This window comes from Myotis brandtii, unplaced genomic scaffold (genome assembly GCF_000412655.1).
Source record: "Myotis brandtii unplaced genomic scaffold, ASM41265v1 scaffold314, whole genome shotgun sequence".
Taxonomy (NCBI): Eukaryota; Metazoa; Chordata; class Mammalia; order Chiroptera; family Vespertilionidae; genus Myotis; species Myotis brandtii.
In genome coordinates this window covers 1,417,529-1,439,566 of record NW_005362033.1, presented here as the reverse complement: position 1 = coordinate 1,439,566, position 22,038 = coordinate 1,417,529, and the positions used below count along the sequence as shown (strand labels likewise).

Sequence of the window (22,038 nt, the reverse complement as noted above, 5' to 3'; positions counted from 1 at the left end):
TTCTCATCAGGTGTGCACATTTGCATCCCCAGCGCACAGTAAGTGCTCACAATATTTGCTAAATAAAAGGAAAAGTCCTGGTGAACATAAGCACGGAATAGCATTGCCCCTTCTTATTTCCCAAGGGCTTGAAGTTCCGCATGGGGTGGGTTTTTACTGGCTCCATCTGCATACTAACCAAGAACCAAGGCTGGTATTTTGCTATTTTGATGTCATGCTATTGAAAGCCTGCACTGCCTCTGCCCTGTGGGAACCACACTCAGCGCCTGAAAGCCTTCCTCTTATTCCGGTGGGAGGCTCGCTCGCCCACTCGGACTTCCTGTATATTGTTTCCCCTGGGAACTTTAAGGCACTCGGGGATCGAGATCAAACTCGTCTGGGGAACTGCCAAACTTCAGCAGTTTTCAGAAGCTCCCAGGTGACTCCAATGTGCAGCCAAATTTGAGACGCTCCCCTCCAGACAGTGGCAGTTAGAGGAGGTGTGGAGGGCGGGGCTGTTGAGCAATTATGCAGAGAAACAATGACTAATGCAGTGAATGATGAGGCAAGCCCAAAAATCAGAGGGAAAAATAAACCTGAACTTGGGCAAATGCTTCTCTACAGAGGAAACAAGCCTTCCATGATTCCTGTTATATACAAACGGGAAACTTCATTCTTCAGATGTTTTGGAAGGAGAATCTGGAGGGAAAGCTTCTCAATTGCAATCTAATTCCCAGGCACTTGTCCCATGTCAAAGCCAGCTGTGGGTCTCAGGAGAGCAATGCCATGCCTTCCTCCTCTGGCGCGGCTAAGCCAGCGAGGACGGCAGATGTTTATCATTTCCCCTTTGTTCTGTCCTGCATTTGGTTTCACAATGAACAACTCTACACATTTCTACTGTTCCTATGGATGGCTTAAAAGCAAAGCAAGCCAAAGGTTAAAAAGTGGGGACCTAAGAACTAAGATATGAAAGAGGGGTTAGCTTTGGGGATCAGAAAATGCCAATTTCCAATCTATTCCAGGCTGTAGGAGGGCGTGGCGCATCATCCCAATGCCACTCTAGTGGCACACTGCAGGCAGCAAGCCTCAGCATTATTCAGCAAGAACTGCATTTCATATAGTGGAGCATTTTTATATTTATAAAGTGCTTTTAGGAAAAGCACTGACTGCTCAACAACGTGGACCCAGGGAGAGGTTGCTCCTTCCACCTTCCACCCCGGGTGCATCCTCCACGGGTGCAGGCTTCAGCTGATGCACAGGCCACGCTCGGACCGAGGCAGGCCCATGGCTTTTTCACTCTACAAAACGACCGATAAATGGTGTCTTCAACTAAGAGTCCAGCATTGTGAGGTCTGTTCCTTTCTTGACACCATATCTTGGGAAGAAAAGAGTTTATTATTATTGTCCCAACAACACAAGATCAGATATTTTACATACACGGGAGTTTCACCCTGATATTAATGCAAATTTTTTTAGGATTTCATCTTGCTTAACATTTAAACCCTTTCAACACTATAAACATTTCCTCAAAAGCTCTGATGATGTTTCCATCCTGTCTTGACGCTGCCTGGGGGGTGGTACCTGAGACCTGGCACTGGAGCAAGGCGGCCCAGGGGGTCTGCATTCGTCAGCATGGTCTGTCAGTCAGTCAAGTGGAACAGGTTGCGGGGAGGTCAGGGGCCAGAACGTGCCACCCACACCTGGCTTCAGGAGCGGCCTTTCGGGAGCCCAGGTGCTCTGGGCATTCCCTCAGAGGGGCAGGCGTGAGGGGAGGTGGGCCCCAGCCTGCTCCCATCCACAGTGCGTGCCAGGCTGCGGAGCAGCTGGTGAACCGATAGCTCCGTTTGCCTGTTCTCTGTGTTAAATAGAAGTATAAATCCTGCACACATGCAAGAAAGCACACAGAAATTAACAAGACGGCGCTGCAATAGAAGTGCTGAGCGCCTGGCGCCGGACGAGGAGGAAGCAGGCACTGCGTCAGTGCCCCAGGTGGCCTCAGCCCTCGTAGCCCTCAGGGGCTGGGGTCTTCAATGGCCCCGAAACCTCCAGAGCCACAGGCCCAGAAAGAGGACTGGTGTCTTTAACAAAACTGTTTTGATTTAGAAATAAGACAGACTCACTGCTTAAATACCTTTATTATTTTTTTAAAAAATTATTTGGACATTGATAGCTTTGCAAAATACTTCTCCCATCCCAAACCCTCAAACCTTTTCCACACATCCTCCCTAAAAAGACAAAATATTCGTACTTTGCACCCATTCACATCTAATTTTTAAAAACATATAACTCAAAATGAAATATTATTTTTCTTTTTCAGAACTCATTAGTTATTTTAAACCACAATGCAACATACTTAATGGCATTTCTTTTTAAAAATTAGCTTATCAGACTATTTTATGAGGAAAAAATCAATTCAAGGCCTTAAAGAGACTAGAAATTCCCTGTTTCTGGAAGCAGATGACATTGAAAGCCCCTGGAGTCTGTAATTCCACACTAGCAACAGCGCTGCTCCCGACAGACACCTGCTCCGGCCGGGCAGTGCGAGGTGCTTCTGGCTGCAGCCGAGGAGCTGGGAAGGGCGGGAGGATAATTCCAGCACAACAGAGCGACAGGCGGGGACCACAGGAGGGACGCTTTCTGAGCAGTGCAATGAACGCCTCTCGGCAGGCTTGCTTGGGGCAGAGGAAGGTGTGGGAAATCTGCAATCTACACTAACTTCTGAATGACGAATACAAGTGTCAACAAAAATATTGCACATCATACCAGAGGCACGAAACCACTGAGAAGGCTCCAGAAAGAGTAACTGCAGATGGAGATGAGCCCCAAAGTGCCTTCGGGAATGAGCGAGAGAAAAGGAGTCCATGTGGATGGCACAGGGGTTACTGAGAGGAGGCAGAAAACAATACCTTCCTTGTCCTCAATGGGCAGGTTTTACGCGGACAAATCTTCATCACAGATGTGTCCGAAAGATCTAAGAAAGGTATCACTTCTTCATTTTCCCCAATACAACAGGGGCACTTCATTATGTGGCTAAAAAAGGAAGAAAGAAATCCTACATAGAACCCATCTGGCTAGCTGAGCACCATCGGTGTTTGCAAATGTCCTTCCCTGGCTGTGCAACCAACCCACCAACCCACGGACCTCTCCGAGCCACGCGGAGGCCCTGACAGCTGCAGGTGGCCTCACCTCCCAGTGCCCTGCGTGAGGCGTGAGGCGTGAGGCCTGTATCCAAAATGCAGGTGATGCTTCGGAGCATGCTGTGGGGAGAGCGGAGGTGACATGGAAGGCCTTGCCTGTCCCTCCTTCACACTCAGGGACGCTGGGAGCATGCTGTGGGGAGAGCGGAGGTGACATGGAAGGCGCCTGTCCCTCCTTCACACTCAGGGACGCTGACCAGCTAAACTGAGGCCGCATCACTGTCTATCAGCTGGGTTTGACCCAGACCCACATATTTGTTGCCGGAGTTTTAAAATCAAGAAAACATTTCTAACTCATCTCTGAGAATGGACACAATTCAATTCTCCACTGAAGTCACTGAGGCAACTTTTTAGGGCTCCATAGCCCTAGCCTGACTAGATGGGTTGGTCACGCCTCTGCACAAAGCCTAGGACGGTACATCCCAGGCGCCCCAGGCTGCTGCTGCCCACACACTTCTCCCCGAAGGCTTCCCCTGACATGCACTCTCCGTAACTAGTAGTCCATATGTCATTAAAGGGCAAGTTGCTCTTGAGTAAGACTCCCAGAATTCACGTGGGCCCTGAGTCCTCATGGCCCGGGATGCGCGCCTGGCAGCGTGCTCTGCTCCTCCCACGGTGCGCAGTGGGAGCCTGCGCTCTTGCACTCCGAGTCTTGTAAACCACCGGGAGGTGCCAACCCCCCCAAAGCCCTGCCCACAGCTATGGCTGCAACTGATGCTAACCTATTGAGCTTTTAAAACATGAAACAAAAACAAAACAAAACACACAGACCACACACACACACCACACACACACACACTTACTTTGGCACGTGAGCCTTGAGTTACTTGAGCATTTCATGTCCCTGCCCCTCCCCGTCCCAACATTTCAGTCGCTCTGTTAGGAGAATGAGGCCCTTCTGTGGATGAGAGAGATCACCATGAAGCACTGCTGTTCCGAGTCGCAAGAGGAGGAGCTACAAATGCTAAACCGGCCCCCAAGCAGTCCTCACGTTTAGCATTATACTTTATGCAATGCTGCAAAACTTCTGTACCAGGACAACCAGTTTCAAACTGCTGGTTGATTAAATATACATTTACATATAGATATAGGTATAAAAATTACTAAGTCAACATTTGCTGTTTTCAATGTGAAAACAATAAAATGTAATTCTGAATAATTGTGCCTTTACCATAAGGTCCTTGTTAAAGGGATCATAAAAATAATTTTGCAATAAAAAAAACTTTTTAAAAAAGTTTAGTATTGCCCTCAAGTTCAAAAGTTTGGAGCACATGTGCTGAGTAAGCAGGACTGGCATCTGTTCCTGCCGCGGACCTGGACGCCTCACACTGAGTGACCCCTGACGGCGGCCCCGGGTGCCTGCCAGCCACGACCAGCTTGGTGTAGACCTCACGTGGCTGGGCAGCGCCAGGGGACTCGGGCGCGTTTCTCTGGCGGACGCCGCTGCAGCTCGCCCCCTCCCTGCTCGGAGCTCAGGCAGCACCCCGTGCTGGGCTCTGCCTTTTCTTGAGCACCCAGACTTAAGCAACTGGGGGCAGGGTCTTGGTGAGGACCACTGAGCACCAAGGCTGAGGGTGATGGGCTGACCTTCTACTCGGCTGGAGGCAGGGATGGAGAGAAGATGGGCATTTCAGTGACACAGAAGTTAGCTGTGCAGGAAGGAAAGTGCATATAAGGTAGCTTAAGAACAGGTTAAGAGCAAACTGCCACAGAGAGGGAGGAGAATGGAGCCAACCCCCTGCCTGCGGCCGGCCTGCCCCGTGGGCTGACATCCATGCTGTCTGACGTGTCGCCCATGAAGAAACGGGCACATGTTCTCCTGGTTCCGGCAAGCACACAATTTTCTTGGCAAAGTTCTTTTTTGCCAAGTTCAGTTTTATTTGGTTGCTGTTCTGAACCACTGTCACCGGAATTCATAGATGGGTGCGCTGTGTTCAGGAACGTGCGTTAGGTTGAGCGACTGATACCTGCAGGGAGACAAACGGAGGCAGCAGTCTCAGCATCCTGACCACGGAACAGGGATGTGTGAACACCCAACCGAGCACCCAACACGCCACACACTTGCATGGGATGCAAGCCCACCTCAGACTTCAGGTGAGCCAGGCGTGATTTACTTCTATGTCATTACTATTCCTCCTGAGTTACGCATAAAATAAGACGTTTAGGCCTCCTGCTCTAATCATGAAGCAATGCTAGTGGGCCTTATAAAAGGAGAGGCTGCGTAGCTTTGAGAGAAAACAGACTGGAGTCCTGCCTCTCTCCCTGCCGCTCATCCTGCCTCTCGTGGACGTCCAGCACCTCAGCTCCTTCTAGAAGGCCAGGCTATGATGTCCTCAGAGCTCCTGGGAACACAGGCACACCCCACTCCCTGGAACCCAGAGAGAGCACGGGAAAGAAAACTTCACCATCTACTTTCATTCTCTCGCTCCCCAGACATGGCTGTTGGACACTGAGAGCCTCAGAGAGCTCCACGGTGGCATGTGCTTCCCTGTGGGCAGGTGCTCCTGGAGCCCAGCAGGCGAAGGAGAAAGAGGCCAGGACCACACAGGGGTGATGACCCCCAGGGCAATTAGAGTGCTGGTGTGGTGCTAGCTCTCCCCTGACTTGTTTCACACAGAGAGAGGAGGAGCACAGCAAGAAGCAGTTTATTTCTTACCCAGAAAATCATCAAGAAAGGATTATGCATTGGCCATCAGAGGGTACTATAATCATAAGCCATCATAACAAGTATTGCTGAGGATATGGAGAAAGTAGAAAAATTGTGACCGGCATGCATTGCTGATGGGAAATGCAAAATGGTGTAGCTGCTGTGGAAAATGGCACAGCTGCTTTTTGGTGGCTCCTCAGAAAGTTAAAAATAGAATTACCAAATGACCCAGCAACTCTCCTCCTAGGTGTGTGCCCAAAGGAATTGAAAGCAAGAACTCAAACAGATACTTGTGCATCCATGTTCAGAGCAGAATTAGTCACCGTGGCCAAAAGGTGAAAGCAGCACAAGTGTCTATCAAGGGATGAATAGACAAACAAGTGTGGTCTATATCCTTACAATGAAAAACCACTCAGCAATACATGTGAAGTACTAATACACGCTACAGAGTGGCTGAACCTGCAGGCCATTACGCTAAGTGAAAGAAGCCAGGCACAAAGGCCACACAGTGTCTGATCCCACTTCTATAAAATACCAAGAACGGGCAAATCCGTAGAAATAGAAAGCGGGTCAGTGGTTGCCGGGCTGGGCTGGGACGGGTGTTGGAGTGGTAGCTGAGGGAGCACAGGGTTTCTTCCCGTGGTAATAACAATGCTCTAAAATTGATGAAGGTGATGGTTGCACAACTCTTAATGTACTAAAGGCCACTCACTGCACTGTATGCTTTATGATTTATATCTCAATAAAGCGATTATTTGAAAAAGAATAATGAAAAGTTTTAGAAACTCCTTTTGAAAACAATTTTTTGAAATCCTAATAATTGTGGCTCTCAGAGGAGCTGGGACCACCCTGAGCCCAAGGGCACTGAACAAGATAGTTGAGTCAACCCAGGGTAGGGTCACTCACAAGTCACCAAAGTGTGAAAACTTTGAAAGGAAATAAGGTCATTCTATATTCAGAGAAGAAATCAGGTATTTTATGAAATGGTTCGCCCTTCAGGTATAACAAGATGCTTAAAAAGCAGGCAGCAAGGAGGCAGGAGAGTCCTCAAAAAGGTGTCAAAAATGAGCACTTGCAGTGGCATTGGGTCGTTTACCTCGAACCAAACACAGGGCAGGACTGTCAACTCCCACAGGCCCCTCGGTCACCAGCTAAAATCAAGTGCACAGGGACCTGCAAATGCCTGTGACCAGGAATGTGACCAACAAATTAAAAAGACTGCTGACAGCAAAATTCAGTCTGCAGCTGGATCTGACATTTTAGTTGCAGATTAAATTTGGGAGGAATAAGTACAAACCCAGCAAGACTGAGATAAACATTGCTGAACACACAGTAGTGCCGGCACGCACTCTGCAGTGAGTGCTTTCACCTCGCGCTGTTTCCGTCCCATTCACTCAGCTCTGTGGATGGGGATGAGCGCCAGTGGGAGCAGCTGAGACCATCTAAAGAGGTGCCCAGCATCCACACAGCGTGGCATTCACGCAGAGACCAGCACAGGTTTCCTTTGGGATTTGGTGAGCCCAGTGAGAGCTGGGGGGGCTCGGGGCCTCCTTACCATTCTGAGCTTCTATGGTAATAGTAGCCCTCTATGGAGGCTGCCGACTTCTGGAAGCAGATGTAGTAGAACCCGGCAAAGGAAGCACCGCTGATGTCTTTGATTGTGTGGTCTGGGACCAGGAACTGTTCCTGCACGCAGATGGGGAAGGTCAGTTACAGCATCCTCCTCGCAGCTCTGGAGCCTCCTTAGCCATCAGACGGCTCTAAGGCTCCACCATCACATGGTCTAGCCCGGAGGTGCGTTTTCTCCCACCGTGTGAACAGCATTCGTAGGCCATTCGAGCATCCTACTTACTACTACAGAAAGCTGTGTCTGGAGCTCACTAGGATCAGCACCAAGAGAAGGTGCCATGGTCCACACATCTGGTAAATGAATCAATACCTATCTAATTACCTACCTTTCAGAGCTCACAGGCAGGACGACCTGCGGAGCAAGTCTGTGCTCCACTTCAGGGACTCTCACTAGTTCCTGATCGCCTCTAGAACAGTGGGTCACTTCTATTGGCCTGTGGATCTCTCTGAGGCAGCTCAGTCATCAGTAGCCCTTGTAATACCCCCTTCAAAAGGTCTACACCTCATCAAAAGCAACCAGAACGTTCCTGTTCTTGGTCAGGCACTTGCAAAAGGTAAGCTTTTATCTCTGGTTGGAGCCAAGAGTGGAAAGGCTGCATCCTATTACCTACTCTTCCGGGGAGACAAGGTCAGAGGTCAGGGCCCGGGGAGGTATAAAAGCCTCTGGTGAGTCACCCTGAGAAATTCTTTGCAGAAAGCACAACCATTGCTTTTTGGATCTTTCCTCAAGCTCTGAAATTGCAATTTTAAAAATTAATTTTAAAATTAGAACCATACAAGATACTTCTTTTAATGTGTTATTTAGATGGATTATCTCCAGTAGATGGCAAGCTCACGAGGGCAGGGCTCAGTACATGGCAACTCTCCTGAAAGGGTAATGATCTCCATCCCCAAAACTATTAACTGCACAAAGTAAAGGCTAGGAATGACTACTCTCCATGTTTTGTGCATGTGAAAGCCAGCAAAATTTCATGGTAAAACAGCTGTTTCCTTTAGACTGGGGAGTAGGGCTTGGAGGGAGGTATATGTTCACAAAGTGACTTACAAACTTGCTCCATGGTTTTACTGTCCTAGGGCCATAACACAGCAGCTATCATGCTACCAAAGCAGGGAGCACATGTGACTTCTCTGCCCAAAGCCAATCCACGGAGCCCACCTCCCTGGCAGAGTTCTCGGGCTGGTGAGTGGAAAACCTGAATTCCATTCCTGGTCCCTCATTTCCTGAGCTGGAGGGAACCAGCGGAGCTGAACTGTGCTGGGTGAGCCCTGCACAAGCCATGGTGACGGAGCAGTCACTGACATGGCATGCCAGCCCATGGCTGAGAAGAGGGGATGGACAATGACTAAGTTTAAAGAGCACTAGGCTCTCCCCTGAACCCACAGAATACTAAGGCTCAATCAACTTGGAGGGCCCCAGGGATTCCTGGGGGGAGAAAGGAGGGAGAGGACATGAACGCCAGTGCCGGGGTGAATTCACTGCTACACTGCACAGCTTAACCAGAGCAAACCCGTGCGGTGTCAGCTGTGAACCGGTGTGCCTCGGAGCTGTGCCTGCCTCTCATGAGTGTGTAGAGACCAGGCCAAGAAGACAAAACTGTAGCAAGCATTGGACACGGGAGCAGATGGGGGTTCCCTACAGGAGCCGCACAGTCGGAGAGCCGCCTGCAGGGGCTTACCTTCCACCGCATGAAGACATAATCCCCATTCTTCAGCTCTTCATAATCAAAGTCATCTGAATTAAAGGATTTTGCATACTGATAAAAAGCCAGGAACTTGCCCTGAAAGCAAACACGAGAGGAAGAGACTAGGGTAAGAGGAGGTTGGGGTCAGGGCTTCCCTCCTGCCAGGTGCAATCGCCCTCTCAAGGGCGGCGGCTGAGCACTGGGAGAGGAGTCTTTGGTCGCTCCACTGATCAGGCCTGGCCCCTGGACAGAACCGGCACAGCCCGCTCAGGGACCTCGGCCTGAGGAAGCGGCAGGATGGAAACACACAACCCAGGAGCCTGTTCCCAGAACATGTCACTGCAGACAAAGCCGGAAGCAGTGGAAAGATCTCTGCAGCCTGAGGCAGGCAGGCAACCAAGAGAGGGCCGGCCGATGCGTGGGTAGAGACTGGATAGGGCAGTGTATGGTTAAGTTTAAAAAAAGGAGACTAAAATAGGTTACAAAACTGTATCTTATGATCTCAGTTTTATAAAAAAAAGTATAGGTATTCAAATGAGATTCAGGAAAAGGTTCATACCTGTTTTAGCTTTAGGTATTGTCCTTATAGACAATTTTTTTTCCTTTTGCTTTTCCATTTTTTCAAATATTTTAAAAACAAAAATGTATAGATTCTACAAGAAAACATCTTAAAAAATGAGGATATAGAGATATTAACCCTTTGTGGTCCAATTTTATTTTTGGAATTCAAACAGTCTGGTCCAAATTAATTGACGGGATTGAATGTTGAACCGGTTTGCGGTGTCGACCTCAGCCTCGACGTTGGACCTGCTCCTAGCGCCTGGTCTGTCGAGTCAGCCTCCACGATGGACCGAAAAGGGTTAAGTCACAGAGTTTGTTACACAGATAAAGCATATGGAACCGTGACTTTGTAGTCCCATTGTAATACCTACTTAAAATACCGCTCAGGAAAATCTGAGGGTGCAATACAATGTTTCTGATTCCAGTTCACAATGGAAAAAGGATATGAGGGGTGAGGTTTATCAGACACTATTAATTCCTGACAAACAAAGGCACAACATAGGCCTCCGGGAGTGCTCTGCGGGACCTGAGAGTTCTCGTGGGCTGGGAAAGCCATGGAAAACGCTGTGGGCTGCGGCCTGCAGGTCCCGCCATCGTCTTCCCATGCCTAGCACACCAGTGCCAGGGTGGCCTTCTCCGTCCCTCTTTCACCCAAAATGTTTCAAGCTAGCCTAACAGAGGCTGGAGTCCCAGATGCTTTCCAGGGTCCTAATGGGAAGGCAATGGGGAATAAGAGCTGCTTTGCAGGTATTTAATGTGCAACCAATCCAGCCTAAAACTAAGGTTTCCCTGGGCCCCAAAGACCTTGCTTTCCGCAGAACCAATCTGAGATGGAAAACGAAGCTGAATGGGAGACAAACTGTGGTTCATGACAAGGAAGAACTCTGTCACTGGGCTGCCCAGGAGAGGAAGGGGCCCCCTGACAAGGTGGCATGCCGTACACAAAGAGCCGGCATTGGGCGGGGGGACCAGGTGGTGCCAAAGAGCCCTCCAACACTTCTTTCTGACACTGGCACCATTGGCCCCAACCTTTTGGATACTCAAATCTTGTTCATTTTCTCATATTATAGAGAAACGAATGACTAACCCAGACGAGGGTCTGCAGTAGGAGTCTTCGGCAAGGCCTGTTGGGCCAGATTCAGGAGAGAGTCTTAGAATCTTCCTTACCAACACAAGCAGTCATTTCTGGTTGGCTTAGAGGGTGAACACAACAGACTTGCTCAGTGTTAACCCAAAATTCATCGTTGCCACGGTCAACTAAGCCAAAAGGCTATGACAACAGGCTGAGAAATGGATGTGTGTGACAACTGAAGGAAAGACTGGAGGACAGGAACTCTACGCTGCTCACTGCTGCTGAATGGAGCATGCCGCCCTGGCTGGTTTGGCTCAGAGGACAGAGCCTCAGCCTGTGGACTGAAGGGTCCCGGTTTTGATTCCGGTCAAAGGCACAGGCCTGGGATGCAGGCTCGATCCCCAGTAGGGGTCGTGCAGGAGGCAACTGATCCATGATTCTCTCTCATCATTGATGTTTCTATCTCTCTCTCCCTCTCCCTTCCTCTCTAAAATCAATAAAACTTTATTAAAAAAAAAAGAGAGAGAGAGAGAGAGCATGCCCACAGCTGACAGCTGCAGGGCGGAGACTGTGCCTGTCTGCCAGGAGCTGGGTTAGAAGAGCCCCCTGTGGTGTGGCCAAGGGGAGGGGCAGCTGTTCAGGAACTGCATCTCCACCTCATCCCCTGAGTCAGAGGCCATCACTGTACCTTTCACAGGATTCCCCCCAAGGACAGCAGGTGAGAAAGGAACCGTGGACAGGAGGTGGACAAACAGAAAGGACAGGGAGATGTGATAAGACCCTGAGCACCACGTTCCTGGGCTCTCCTTGGTGGCCCAGGGCAATCAGAGACTGACTCACCCAATGTTTCCGATCAACATCTTCATCCGCATCCCACTTTCGAGTTAAGAAAGGGTGTTTTTGGCTGATTATTTCTCCTTCAAAGAAGGTCGTAAGGGTTGGGTACTCCTATGGTCAAAACCCAAACATCAAAAACAAGATGTCAAACAGGAGTTTTAACCTTTACAAAGGAAAATTAGCCTCAATTTCACTTCTTCCCCATACTTCCAAAAAAATGATCCCACCGCTAACCAACAATAAGCAGAGTTCGGCTGGCGGTCTGCCGATGCTGTGGACACCGGAATGGAGGGGCAGAGGCGGGGAGCCCCGGGCTTCGGGCTTTGCCGGAGCAGAGAGCCCTTCTGTGACTTCCCTTACGTGTTGATTGCTCAACAAGGAATCTGGACGATTCTCACAAGTGAGTTCTGAATACTCCAGCACACAAAGAAGATGGTAACTAAGTAGACTGCACTTTCCAAGGAAAACACCCAAAGAGCCTCCAAAATTCGAGCCTTCACAGCTGTCTCCCTCAAGCTGAGACCTCGCCCACTGGTTCAGTGTTTTGTCCCTTTTATGCCAATTCTTCAATTTTCTAGGGGTGAATTTTTTTGTAGAATACCTTGATATACTAGATACATTTAATTCTATCATCATATAAACAAAGATGATTTATACTAGGAAATATATGTAAATTAGGTCTGCAGTGGAAAATCACAACCAGAAAACAATTCTGCTGGAAAAAATAAGTAAGTGGTGTCCCTGCCCGAGTGCTTAGATGCTCCTGCTCATTTTACTGCTATGTGTTCACTGGCTAATGAGGCACCAAATCAATGGAAGAAAAAGTGACACGGTAAAAAGTCTACCATTTCTCTGCATTTGTAAAAAACCCACCCACCCAAGCCTCTGCCCAGCCTGTTGGCCACTGTTTCTCAGGAGCCCGGTGGTGACGGAGCTCTGCGCACCAGTTCACAGCCCCCTCCTGGGGCCAGAGGTCCTGCTTTCTTCTTCAGTCCCCATGTGGGACCCTCTGGCTCTGCAGCAAACACCCACACAGATTTAAAGTAAATCTGTTCTGACGGCTTTGCCTCTTCTCCCAGCTCGACTTGCCACGCAGCGCAGGACCTTCCTGAGAGATGCTGCCCACAGACCCAGTGGTGGCCGGGAGACGGCATCGCCGCCACGCTGCCACGGCTGCAGCCTGCTGCACGGCTGTGGCCTGCTGCACGGCATACTGTTCTCAGCAGTAAACTTCCAAAAAGCAGAAATTTAACACCCCCAAACCACAACTCCCTTACCCAACCATGCTGCTGGGTTCTCCATGCAGATATTTATATAAACAGAGTGAAGAAAGAAAATGGAATAAATGGAAACCTAATTTTAAAGGTAAAACCTAAATTACACTAATCTGTTTTAGGAAAAAATACTAAGGAGAAAAAGTTAGCATCTGACTTGAGATTTTAAATTAAGCTATATAATAAATAATAATACAAGAATAAACTTTGAACCCTGGCTGGGTGGCTCAGTTGGTTGATCATTGTCCCATGCACTGAAAGGTCGTTGGTTGATTCCCAGTCAGGGCACATACCGGGGGTGCGGATTCGATTCCTGGTCGCGTTATGTACAGGAGGCAGCCGATCAATGTTTCTCTCTCACATCAATGTTTTTCTCTCTCTCTCTCCCTCTAAAAATCATTAAAACATATTAAAAAAAGAATAAACTGTGTTTTGCATACTCATAACTGTAATTTTCTGCGTTTCAAACTTTAATATATTTTTTAAAACTTCCTTAAAAGAGACAGAAAAAAATGATAAAGTGTTCCTACTTAATGCAAAAAATATTCATATGGTTCAAATTACATTTTCCTAATGAATGATTCTGCACTGACTTCTCCCTAAAATACTTTAGGCAGTATACCAGGACTATAAGGTATCCCAAAACTCATAGAAGTAAATAAAATACATAGTGAATGACAATATGTACAGAAGTTACCAAAAATATCTCTTAGTGCAGGAACAGGAAACGCAAGCACCTGAATACAGCCAAATTGGTGGTAATTCATAGAGCCAAGGAACAACTGTCAGCAGAAGGAAAGCAGGAATATCAGAAAACCGGTCAGAGTGGCAGAGCCAGCACCAACCCCAATCCTCCGAGCAGGTGCCTGCTTCTTGCGGTGGGTGGGTGGTGGCCAGACAAGGAAGTTCTATAACCGACCCCGCTCACTGATTCCAGGCTCACCAAACACAGTCTGCTGATAGGTCTGGCTTTCCATGTAGACCTGCCTTCTGGGGAATCAACATTCAACTAGCCAGGAAGTCAAAGGGAAACTCCAGAACTTGCATGTGCCTCCTTGGTAAGTACACGGACCAGCACTGTCACATACGGTCTCTGCGAGGGTGGTCAGTGTGACCTCTCCCCTGGTTCCTGAACATGCATGGGCCTGATGTGTGTAACCAGCGCTGTCACACAGGGTCTCTGCGAGGGTGGTCAGTGTGACCTCTCCCCTGGTTCCTGAACATGCATGGGCCTGATGTGTGTAAACCAGCACTGTCACACAGGGTCTCTGCGAGGGTGGTCAGTGCGACCTCTCCCCCTTTGCCCAGTGAGTTTAGCACCACCTCAGTGGGAACTTCCTAGCCTTCCAACCTGGTCTAGTGAATGAGTGAAGTGTCTGAGTGACTCCCCCAGTGTGGCTCGTCCTGGCCTGTGCCAGCTGCCAGCTGCCTGCCAGCTGCCTCCCCAGGGACGATCCTTCTCCCTACTGCTGAGTCAGAGTTGCAAAGAGAATGTTATTTGACACCCATTCTGCACAATTCTGGGGTTTCATTTCCAGAGGTACATAACCTTTAAAGCTGTGCTTGTTTGTGGTGAGCTAGCAAAGAGGCAATTACCGCCAATTTAACAGTTCCATATTGTAAATACAAGGAGGACTCTAACTAAAAACCAAGCCATTTAAATAGTTCTATTCACAGCTATAAATGGAAAAGCAAACAAAAATGGATAACTGCATTTCATAATACAGGTATAAAATATTCTAGGAATTGTCACCCTTTCTGCATTTTACTAATTATCTATAGTGACCATGTATTAAATTTATAATTTTAAAGTTATTAAGACATTGCACAACACCATGCCTATAGTAAGAGCCAGTGAATAGTACATTTTAAATGGGTAAAGTGTATGGTATATAAACTGTATTTCAGTAAAGTTACTAAAAAATGTTTTTAAAAAAGGTGAATTCAAAAAATCCTGAAATGGAGTGTGACTTAGAAACCTCTGACTGAATGCCATCCCAGCGCCATCTCTGAGTCCACCACCCCTGGGGCAGGCCGGAAGGACCACCCAGGAGGGTGATCTCCAAGTCCCAGCCACAAAGCCGGGCTGCCTGGGCTGGCCTCCTTGGTGAGTGCTCACGCCTCAGAGGTGCCCCCTTCACTAGGGTTACTGTTCCTGAAAGTTCATTGCATTTCTGTACATTGTCTGGGGATTGTTAATGCTACTTAGCATTTCTGTGCGGCTTTCTATCACTAAAATGACTGATTTTTAGAAGCAGCAGTAAATATTCTACATTACAAACGTTTCTGGTTTCCTTCTGAAGTTAAATGTTGATGTTCTGCACTCAATTAATTTGGCTGTCTAAGAGTTGAACATACTCTATTTACTATGTTTTCTGCTACCACAGATTCAAAGGTTAGCATCCTTCATTTTCCTATCATTCCCTATCTCTGCTTGACTGGATGCGTTTCCAAAGGGGATGAAGAGAGTACCTTTTCATCTCAATAACAAACTTCACAGGAAATTCTCAACCACACTTCTTTTTTGTTTGTTTTGTTAATCCCCATCAGAGGATATTTTTCCCATTGATTTTTAGAGAGTGGACGAGAGGGAAGGGAAGGAAGAGGAAGAGACAGAGACAGAGACAGAGAGATCAGTTGCCTCCTGCATGCACCTGACCAGGGCGGGAGATTGAACTTGCAACACAGGTTCAAACCCATGGCCCTTTGATGGGAGGGCCGACACTCACACCAGCCAGGGCTTAACCAAATTCCTTCCTCCCTCCCTTCCTCCCTCCCTCCCTCCCTTCCTTCCTTCCTTTTTAATATATTTTATTGATTTTTTTACAGAGAGGAAGGGAGAAGGATAGATCAGAAACATAAGGGAGAAGGATAGAGAGTCAGAAACATTGATGAGAGAGAAACATCGATCAGCTGCCTCCTGCACACCCCCTACTGGGGATGTGCCCGCAACCAAGGTACATGCCCTTGGCCGGAATCAAACCTGGGACCCTTCAGTCCGCAGGCCGATGCTCTATTCACTGAGCCAAACCGGTTAGGGCTCTTTCTTTCTTTTTAATATTTTTAAAATTCATTTCAGAGAGGAAGGGAGAGGGAGAAAGAGAGACAGAGAGAAACATCAATGATGAGAGAGAATCATTGATTGGCTGCCTCCCGCATGCCTTTCACTGGGGATGGAGCCTGAAACCGGGGCATGTGCCCCTGACCAGAATCGATCCCGGGACCCTTCAGTCCACAGGCCGACACTCTATCCACTGAGTCAAACCAGCTAGGGCTCAACCAAATTTCTAATACAGAAGAGGAGAACCAGATGGCATCAAGGAGACAAACAATTGTTTTGAGACTAAGGGGTCATCACGCCTTATTAGTATTCCATATTGTATTCCATTATAATCTACCACTGATGTTACATTGCTTCCTCCTCACTAGGACAAGCTCCTTGACTAGGCAGAGCAGGTATTTTTAACTCTTACTTTATACATGAATAAACTGAAGGGAAATTAAACGTCATGGGACCAGTAAGGGACACTACGAGAAAGTCATCCAGCTCCTTTCCACAGCATTTCCAAACCCCCTGGCATCGGGACAGTGAGAGCTGGGCAGGTGCACAGCACACGCAGCCAGGCCAAGCCCAGGCCTTCACTGTGGAGTGAGGTGGCCAGTCCAGTTACCTCCTTCCTCTTCCTGTTTACTTACTAGTGGGAAAAGAAAGGATGCTCTTTCTTGCTTCCTATATTTCCAGGAGTTTTGAGGTTTACAAAGTTGGTTCAAAGAAAACACAACAGTCTACAATGATATAGAAGCTAATTTCTGTTAGGAAATGGATGACCACTTTCCATTGTTCCAGTGAACTAAGGAGTTGAAAGAACTTCAAGAACTCTCAAAGGATTGATGCTTATTTCAGAAATTGTTAAACTTACGAGGGTGATAGCTATATTCTTACTATATATTACTTTCTCAAAAATGATAAAAATGAAATCAATAGTATTAGTCACATTGTGACTTATTTATAAACTTTAAAGATTTGTGAATCTGTATACTTTCCAACAGGACACATGAAGACTGCATGCTTTATGCTACCTATAGTGTAACAACACTTAGAAACAGGGCACCTTAATCAAGCCTCAGAGACGAAACTGCCTGCCATTCACACTCTGAGACTGCCGAGCGCAGCCCGCTTCCTAGTCCGTGTGAGTGAGTGCTTACCTCAGTAAGGCCTTTAATCTTCAGGTACCCACAGAGGTAAGAGTTCCCCGTGTCCACATGCTGGAAAGAAAGGACACACAGCCTCGTTACAAATGGAGGAGCCACCGGGAGACAAGCAGGAGTCACTTTCCAGTGATCATCCTTGAGACGAAGTCGAGGAAGGGAGACCTGCAGATCAGGGCCCACCCAGTGCAACCAGGGTCAGCTGCGAGTCTTCTCCATCCACGTGCCGGTTCAGATGAAGCTCAACTTCATTCGGCTGAATATCATGAGACCAAAGTCCCCTTCTGGACTAGCAGCTCGCTCCAGCCCCATCTCTGTACTGTCTTCAATTCCAGGCTCCCTTCTGACACAGATTTTGTGCGTCCCTGGCCAGTAGGCCTCCCTTTCTACCTGTACACATGGTGTCATTCCTAACCTGGGCTTCATCTGCTTTCTAATGCTTTTTTGGCCTATTTTTGCCTCCATGCTGCTCAGTCACTGGTCTAACAAGTCCACTGTATTTACATTAAGCACATCTTGCATTATTTATGAAATGGGCAGAATATTTAGGGAAGGTATCTTTCAAAGACTTGTGGTATAAATTTGTTATACCCCAAATCAGAATACACCGTGCATGCCTGCTCTGCTCTCTTCATGCACAGCTGCTTGTATTTCTTGAAGAGAAGAGCCTAAAATAAATAGGAGTAACAGGTGTAGATTTTGAGGTTTAGCAGCCACCCAACACCCAATTTCCTACTTTTCCACACTGGCAGGACCCAGATCCTGTACTGGCACCAACCCTGGCCCTGCAAGACCTGCTAACCCCTGCTCCAAGGCAAACATGTGCCCCAGCCCCTGTGAGCTGTCGGTTTAGGGGTGACTCAGTTCTGGCCAGTGGATGTGTGCATGTCTCCTGGGTGCAGCTGGGAGATACTCTGGCTGCTGGAGAGGCTCTTTTCTCCCCCTTGTGGTGGCAGTATCTGCATGCAGTGCCCGGCCCGGGGCAGTCATCTAGATATTATGAGGAGAAACAGGCTGGGAAATGCCAAGATGGCAGCACGGAAAGACGGAAAGAAATGGGCCCCTGAATGAGCCAATCGGGAACCAAGCCACCTCTCAATTTCTTGTGGTGTGAGATAATGGGTCTCCTTTTCTCTAAGCTACTCTGAAATGGTTACTTGCAGCTGGATGCATACTAACTAGTGCATTTTACCTCAATCTATACAGAGTCATCCCGAATAGGCAGATTTTCAGATTTTATGACAATTGGATTAATTTACAAAGTAAAACCCTGGAATTAAAGCAAAATAAAGTACAATGGTGCTGTAGCACATTGACATTTTAATGTGAAATGTGTTCTCATTTTAAGACACTAGAAAAATTTTGTGGAATTTATCAGATTTGGGGACTCAACTACTTCCAATTACACAGTAAATCAGATACTAAGGCGATCCTCAAAAACTGTAATGAACTCACTCAGCCAGATGAGGTCAGCACCAAAGCAAATGGGCTTCAGTGAAACTAAAGTGCTCCCAGTTTGGAGCTGGTGACCAAAGTATTCCATGTGAAAACTGCCAAAGCATTTTAAATATCCCATCTGCTGGCCCTGGATTTTATCTGAAGCAGCTGATCCGCACTAATGTGGTTCTGCACAGAACTTTTATTAAAAGATACACAACTCTAACCTGAGGCCTTAAATTTCATGTATGCAATTCTCACTGAATTCAATATAGTTTGGGGTTTCACAGCTGCTGGAAGGATATCAGGTGGCAAAGATACTTGCTAATAAGATTAAAACTTAGACCACAAATTGGCTAACATTTTGCATGGATTATCACAAGAATCAGAATTTCAATTTGCCTTCCATTCAACCATGTGTCTCTCCCATTTTGCCCAAACTGATCATGGTGACGGTTGGTGAACTCAAATGCACCCAGTGTAGAGAGCTTTAACCAAAGGACAGGCCAGCATCTCAGTGAGAAGAGTAAGGCAAATGTTTAGCAAGAAGGTCTCACAGCACAGTTGTACCCAACAGCTGCTTTTTTAAAATATTCCTCTCACACTGACCCTGGCCCTCACTTTACTCTTGGCTTCTTAGATGGCAGAAGAGATAAACAACAACGACAACCACCCCAGTCAGAATCTCACAAAGTTTGAGGAACTCTTTAAACTGGAATCTCAAAGAGAGAAAGCACTCCAAAGAGCACAGGCAGAGCTGAGCAACATCATCATTCGTCAGGGAAATGCAACTCCAAACCACAATGATGATACCACTTCACACCCTCGAGGTTGGCTACAATAAGTGCTGGTGTGGATGTGGAGCCACTGCCACCCTCATACACTGCTGGTGGGAATGTAAAACGGTGCAGTCACTGGAAAGCAGTCTGGCAGTTTCTCAAAATGTTCAACAGAGTTACCATGTGACCCAGCAATTCCACTCCTAGGGATCTATCCAAGAGAAATGAAAACACATGTCCACACAAAACCTGTACATGCATGCTCACAGCAGCATTATTCGTAACAGCCAAAAAGGGGAAACAACCCAAATGCCCCTCAACTGATCAGTGGATAAGTAAAATGTTGTATGCCCATACAATGTATTATGCAACAGTAAAAAGGAATGAGGCAGACACATGCTGGGATATGGGTAAATTCTAAAAACACGCTCAGTGGAAAAAGCTAGACTCAAAAGGTCACATATTGTACAATTTCATTTACATGAAATGTCCAGAATAAGCAAATCTTAGAAAAAAATTAGTGGTTGCCTAGAGTTGGAAGGGGTTTGGGGTTTCTTTTCAAGGTGATGAAAATTAGATTGCAGTGACGTATACAACTTCTGTGAATATACTAAAAGCTATTGAATTGTACACCTCAAGTGGGTGACTCTTATGCTAAGTGAATTATCCTATATAATAAAACTCTAATATGCAAATCAACCGAATGGTGGAACAACTGGTCACTATGACGAACACTGACCACCAGGGGGCAGACGCTCAATGCAGGAGCTGCCCCCTGGTGGTCAGTGCGTTCCCACAGGGGGAGTGCTGCTCAGCCAGAAGCTGGGCTCGCTGCTCCTTAGCTCTGCCTCGGAGGCAGGAGAGGTTCCCACCACTGTCACTGTGCTCGCCAGCTGTGAGCCTGGCTTCTTACTGCAGGTGGGCGGTAAGGAGCAAGGGGTCCTGGACTGCGAGAGGTCCTAAGCTGGCAGTTGGACACCCCCGAGTGGTCCCAGACTGCGAGAGGGCGCAGGCCAGGCTGAGGGACAGCCCCCCCCTGCACTTCCCCCCTCGGTGCTTTCGTGCACCGGGCCTCTAGTATCTAAATAAAGCTGTTGTGCCCTAGCCAGTTTGGCTCAGTAGATAAGAGTGTCAGCTCTTGGACTGAAGGATCTCTGGTTTGATTCTGATCAGGGGCACATCTCTAGGCTGCAGGCTCGATCCCCGGCGCCCAGGTCAGGGGTGTGTGCAGGAGGCAACCAATCGATGTGTCTCTCTCACATCGATGTTTCTCTCTCTGTGTCTCTCCCCTTCCTTTCCACACTCTAAAAATCAATAGAAAAATATCCTCGGTGAGAATTAACAAAATAAATAAATAAAAATAAACAAAGCTGCTGTGAAAAAGAAGAAAGCAGGAATGGGGATGCATTATAAAAGGCAGCAGTATTCTAAGAAACTAGCTCTGGCTCTAAAAACAAATGATGGGGCCATTCACATGGCACTGACTCTCAAAAATGGACAAGCAGCTCACCAATCCAGACAGAGGTCAGCATTCCTGGGCATGACCACCCCCCCACCATCACCCATCAGTCATGTACCAACTCCATCACCACTTCCACTGGTTCACAAGGAAACTGGCACCTGACAGAAATCCAGAAACCACACACCAATGACAGCAGAGGTGTTGCCGCAGTAACCAGAGCGACTTCTCTTTGACACTTAGCTACCCTGCCAATTGGTCCCTATCACATCAGAAACCATTATATTAAACAATGGACACGAATTCAAGATCATTCCAAAAATGACCCACACCAGGGACCTCACTTTCAGAATTTTATGATTAGTTGCAAAAAACCTTCATACTAAATTCTTACATTTCAATCACCAGGAGGTACATAATTATGAGATTACAATAAATATCATGGCTCATAATAGAACTTTAAGTTTATGGTTCAAAGATACAATTAACATGAAGATGCAGCTTTCCCAATCCAAAAAAGGGGGCAATGATTCCCACAAAACAGTAAGGAAAGAGGCTGATGAATGCTTAGTTAGCAGAAAGAAAATGTACTATTCCTTGTCTTTTGGGTGGGAGACCTATTTGCTCAGAAGAGAGACTGTTTAAGATTTAAAATGTAAAAGGGCAAAGGGCAAGTGTATCGCGAAGACCTACATTCTGTCCTCACACATGGCAGCAGGGAGCACACTAGGACCTCAAAGCTTCGGGAAGCCTTGCAAGGAGACCTGCTGGGAGGGGCTTTTGGAAACAGCCTAAGAGGTGGGGTGTCAGGCTAAGGACAGGGGGGCAGCGTGAGGGGGAAATGGGTTCCAGGCAAGCAACAGTAGCCACGGCGGAGGAACCTTTTTACAGGGAAGGGAGGGAAGGGGTATGAGCCAGGCCAGCTCCTCGCTGGGCATGAATGTCAGCTGCACCACCATTCGCGCGGGGTGCGGTGCAGGACGGGCGGCCGTGAAGCTGTAGTTGAAAGCTCTCAGGGGCTGACAGCAGGTGCTCACAAATCCAGGCCACATGGGGGGCGGGCAGGCTAGGAGGGGTCAGTGGGGGAAAGGGGGGCATGTAATACTTTCAACAAGAAAGTTTTAATTTAAAAAATGGGGGGGGGGGCGCCTGGAGGAAGCCTTGGCGGCGTAGATAAAAGTTAAGGACCCGCAGAGGGTCCCCTGGAGCTAGAGAGGGAGACAGGTGGGAGGTGGGAGGTCTGGATGGGGGGCCAGGGAACAGGGGGGGTAGAGGA

General features: G+C 47.7%; 1 protein-coding gene across 1 annotated transcript in view; it reads right to left on the bottom strand.

Moving 5' to 3' along the window:
• Positions 1-4,999: 4,999 nt before the first annotated feature.
• GID4 (GID complex subunit 4 homolog) overlaps positions 5,000-22,038 on the bottom strand; it is an 18,633-nt gene continuing 1,594 nt past the window's right edge. Inside the window, exons 2-6 of the mRNA XM_005870221.2 lie at positions 17,085-17,144; positions 11,608-11,715; positions 9,129-9,230; positions 7,379-7,509; positions 5,000-5,143 (exon numbers count right to left, since the gene is read on the bottom strand). Of these exons, the coding sequence (XP_005870283.1) occupies positions 5,080-5,143; positions 7,379-7,509; positions 9,129-9,230; positions 11,608-11,715; positions 17,085-17,144 (465 nt within the window). The 3' untranslated portion in view covers positions 5,000-5,079. The remainder of the gene's footprint in view (positions 5,144-7,378; positions 7,510-9,128; positions 9,231-11,607; positions 11,716-17,084; positions 17,145-22,038) is intronic.